The sequence below is a fragment of the Berghia stephanieae genome, chromosome 7 (genome assembly GCF_034508935.2).
Source record: "Berghia stephanieae isolate SIO BIC M18660-M18661 chromosome 7, UCSD_Bste_1.3, whole genome shotgun sequence".
Taxonomy (NCBI): Eukaryota; Metazoa; Mollusca; class Gastropoda; order Nudibranchia; family Aeolidiidae; genus Berghia; species Berghia stephanieae.
This window is the reverse complement of record NC_088366.1, coordinates 13,418,560-13,423,559: the sequence shown is the minus strand read 5'-3', so window position 1 is coordinate 13,423,559 and position 5,000 is coordinate 13,418,560. Positions and strand designations below refer to the sequence as shown.

Here is a 5,000-nt window from a genome sequence, read left to right as displayed (position 1 = left end):
AGAGCGTTTTTTAAAATAAAGAAATGACGCATGTATTAAAAGGAAGATTCACAGAATTCTATCTACACGCAATTGTCCGTATGACAGATCACATGGTCTACTAGGGAACGTATACTCATCGTATACTCAACGTATACCTCCCCCCAGTGACCTCGAAGATTCAAAAGAGAAGACTGAGACTTGCGGGGCACTGCTGGAGACACAAGGAGGAAATTGCAAGCAGTCTTGTGCTGTGGGAACCACCTGAGCGAACCAGAAGCAGAGGCAGGCAGAATAAAACCTACATTGACTGTCTGCTAGACGACACAGGAATGGACAACACCAGGGAGCTGCGTACGCTTATGGAGGAAAGGACAGAATGGCGAAGACTTGTGGCTCATGTTGGGCGCCCCAAGGGGCGGCCAATGTAAGTAAGAAAGTAAGTATACTCATCGCTTAAAAACACCATCATGGTTAGCTGTAAATTGTTTATTGTAGTGCACACGTCATAATATATGGTATATTTTCATGTGACGTGCCTGTATGCTTAACGATTCATTCAATAATGTGATATTTACGATAATATACGCGCGTGTTTCAAAACGTGCGAAACATGTTCATGAAATCAATGAAATAAACTACATAACGTGATACGGGGTTAGCTATTAATGAATGACGTTATGACATCAAGTACACGAAATAAAGCATTATGCTGGCTATATATAGTATTATTATTATTATTATTATTATTATTATTATTATTATTATATTATTATTATTATTATTATTATTATTATTATTATTATTATTATATATATATATGTTGGTTGTAAGCAGAGAATTAACTGTAAAAAAGATTATAAAAATGATGCTGAAATAACAATAATAATAATAATAATAATAATAATAATAATAATAATAATAATAATAATAATAATAATAATAATAATAATAATAATAATAATAATAATAATAATCATCATCATCATAATAGTAGTAGTAGTAGTCATCGTCGTTGTCGTCGTCGTCGTCGTCGTCGTAGTAGTAGTAGTAGTAGTAGTAGTAGTAGTAGTAGTAGTAGTAGTAGTAGTAGTAGTAGTAGTAGGTAGTAGTAGTAGTAGTAGTAGTAGTAGATAGTAGTAGTATTAGTAGTAGTATAGTAGTAGTAGTAGTAGTAGTAGTAGTAGTAGTTAGTAGTAGTAGTAGTAGTAGTAGTAGTATAGTAGTAGTAGTAGTAGTAGTAGTAGTATAGTATAGTAGTATAGTAGTAGTAGTAGTAGTAGTAGTAGTAGTAGTAGTATAGTATATAGTATATTATATATTATTATATTATTATAGTAGTAGTAGTAGTAGTAGTAGTGTAGTAGTAGTAGTAGTAGTATATAGTAGTAGTAGTAGTAGTAGTAGTAGTAGTAGTAGTAGTAGTAGTAGTAGTATTAGTAGTTTAGTAGTAGTAGTAGTAGTTATAGTAGTATAGTAGTATGTAGTAGTAGTAGTAGTAGTAGTAGTAGTAGTAGCAATAGTTGTTATTATTTTTGTAGTTGTGTAGATGTAGAAATATGATATCATAACAATGGTAATAAAAATAATAGTAATAATAACTGCATAAAACAATTTTATTTTAAGAATGTAACAAGACATGAAATTCTTGGGTCATATCGACGAAGGCAATCAAACTTAGACTAAATAAGAAGTCAAATAGGGTATATCTAGAATAATCACACACTTTTTATTTAGGGGAAAACCAATTTTACTCTGGTAAAATATACTATTCTTATATTCGTTCTTTTTGGAACTTCGGACGTGTTCTCTATCGCTGCTCTAGCTTGAGAGTGCGCGTTAAAAACAAATTCGAATTAGAAAACGCAAGACTATAGAAATATTTTATTCTACACCTAGACACTCTCTAAATCGATTCTGATTTCATTTTCTTGGAATAAAAACATAAAAAAAATATTTAAACGATTTTTTTTTCAAAAATCTAATTTTGGAATGGAATCTTAAAATGTTAATGAAAAATAGAATAAAATAACTGAAGCTAATCCTTTCTCAAATCATAGCCTGACTCTATCCCTCCACTCTGTATATAAGTTTATAATATTGCCCCATTATAGATTTGAATGTTACACATTGTGACGCATGACTGTAATTTGTTTATAAAACAAAACATTGTAATCAATTTGCCTCATATTTATGGAAAAAATCTAATTATTGAGAATGAAGTGGAAAAAATTTCGATATTATACAGTAATTTGGTGTGGCAAAGCTGTTGTGTTGTCTGGTATGGCAAAGCTGTTGTATTGTCTGGAGTGAAAAGGCGATGTATTATCTGGTGTGGCAAAGCCGATTTATGGTCACGTGTGGCAAAGCCGATGTATTGTCTGGTGTGGCAAAGCCGTTGTATTGTCTGGTGTGGCAAAGCCATTGTATTGTCTGGTGTGGCAAAGCCATCGTTTGTCTGGTGTGGCAAAGCCGTTGTATTGTCTGGTGTGGCAAAGTCGTTGTGTTTGTCTGGTGTGGCAAAGCCGTTGTATGTCTGGTGTGGCAAAGCCGATGTATTGTCTGGTGTGGCAAAGCCGTTGTATTGTCTGGTGTGGCAAAGCTGTTGTATTGTTGAATGTGGCAAAGATGTTGTCCTGTCTGGTGTTGAATCCACGGGGAAGGCAAAAGCTATTTGAGCCTAAGCAGCCCTGACAAAGACTGGGTGAGAGCCGTTTACGTCTTCCAGCTGTATGGACGAGAAGATCAAAATGATTTCCTTTTGACCTTTCCTGGTGGCCGTCACGGGGATGGAGGCCGAGAATGTCCCCTTGGCAGTCACATTACTTATGGTGTTGGTGGGTGGAGGGGGAGGGGGTAGAAAATCAAACAAGATAGTTATATTACTTATGACGATCACACGTAATATTAAAATATTAAACGAGATCTTTTAACCTTTTATGTAGCGTAATATCCACTTAACTTTCGTCGTTTACTTTGTTTTGTATCTTCTATAAGATTTTATTCATTTTATTTTACTATACATTTTAAGCTTGATACATATATTCTCAAAAAAAAAATGTAACATGGAGACGATTGAGACATTGAGTTAGCTCCAATATTGGGGGTGAATACTAATTTAGAAAAGTTACCCCTTGTAAAGCGCTTTTGGAAATCAAAGCAAATTATGACCGAATTGAAAATATACAAAAGCAGTACCTTAAATGTACTGCTTTATGAAAGTGAAAGCGGGAAAATAACATCCTCCATAACACAAAAGCTAAAAACCTTCCAAAACAAGTGTCTAAAAAAGAATTTTTAACATATTTTGGCCTACAAAAATAAATACAGTGGACCTTTTAAAGAAAGCTGACTGCACTAACATTGAAAACCAAATAAAAAGAAGATGACACTGGCTGGGTTATGTGGCTGGAATGGAAAAAGGCCACTACCCAAGACAGCCCTGTACTGGATCGACAGCAAATGGAAGAGAAGGCGGGGGAGGCCAAAAGAAACCTGGCGAAGGACCATGAAAAAAAATTAATAAAGGAAGCAGGCCTGTCCTGGAATACAGCCACCGCAAAAGCAACCGACTGCAAAATATATGTCCGGCGGTTTCCCTGTGTTCTTCAAGACCTGAAGAGGATTAAGTAAGTAATATGTCTTTTTCTCGATTTATTAATTAAAATAGATATTGAAAACGTTTGCCCCAAATCACCTGGTTGTTCCAATTAAGACATCAAGTTGTTGCACTTCAAATGTAAGTCAAAATGAAACGAAACATTGTTGTTTACAAGTTTTTACACTTCTAACATGACTTTTTCGATTTGCTCTGTTTTGTCGTTGTTTATTTATTTTCAATCTTAATTCTAAAATGTTTTACAAATTAATTTGAAGATTCTTCGTAATAAAATATTGGTTTTCTGTGCAAGCAATTTGAATTGTTATTAAGAGTGAAGACTCCTCTCGTCGTACATCACCCAGTATCGTAGACTGTTACAAATATCGTCTAATCAATATTTCTACGAAATCATTAATCGTCTTGCATTCTTTTTAATGCTTAGATTCGTAAAGAAACCAGATTTATCTTTGACTTTTTATCAAATCAGTTAAATCTAATCGCAAAGCTAAGCTAGTTTGATATCAATCTTGGATTTGGGGGGGGGGGGGGGGCAGCGTGGCTTCGTACCCGAAAGGTACCGAGTACGATCAACCACCGCTGCGCTGTGTAGCCTTGAGCACCCCAGCAAAATTTGCGGCGCTGCACTGCGGCTGACGCCGGGGTTATTCCGCTCTTCCCTTGGAATAGACCCAACAGACAAATTTCCCCTATGGAACGAATAAAGGGAATTTTATTTTTAGTTTCAATTAGATGGTTGAATATGTCTCAACTGTCAAAGGGGTGTCCCAATTGGCACAACGATGTCACAATTGGATCACAGGATCATCATCATCATCATCATCATCATCATCATCATCATCATCATCATCATCATCATCATCATCATCATCATCATGACATCATTATTACCGTTATTATTATCATTATTATTATTATTATTATTATTATTATTATTATTATTATTATTATTATTATTATTATTATTATTATTATCATCATCATTATTATTAATATTCAAGACTGACCCTTGAGGGAACGACAAGTCCTTGGACAATCCATCCACCTCCACCACACATTCCGTCAACACTTTGTCTAGAGGGTTGACAAAGGACACATCCACCATAAACTGTTTGCCAACTTCCACATCTTTCGGAGCCTGGTTTGAAATATTATTAAACACAAAAAACAAGGTCCAGTCAATACAAGAACATCTTAGAAGTCACATCCGTTCAGGAAGAGTTTTTAAGATCATGTTATTACACTTGGGGTTTCCCATAACTCAGGTGGTAGAGCACGCGCTTTACATTTAGATTTTTTTTCTGATTCCCTAGTCCATCAAGAAGTTATTGGGATGCTGGGTCTCTTTGATCTGGCGAAAAGGACTTTGCGATAGACTGGCGTCCTATCAACAGAATAGCGA

At 35.1% G+C, this 5,000-nt stretch overlaps 1 protein-coding gene across 1 annotated transcript in view; it reads right to left on the bottom strand.

The window, feature by feature from the left end:
- Positions 1-2,518: 2,518 nt before the first annotated feature.
- The window catches only part of LOC144976720 (hemocyte protein-glutamine gamma-glutamyltransferase-like), a 25,104-nt gene continuing 22,622 nt past the window's right edge, over positions 2,519-5,000 (bottom strand). The window contains 2 exon segments of the mRNA XM_078921084.1: positions 2,519-2,804; positions 4,606-4,736. Of these exon segments, the coding sequence (XP_078777210.1) occupies positions 2,660-2,804; positions 4,606-4,736 (276 nt within the window). The 3' untranslated portion in view covers positions 2,519-2,659.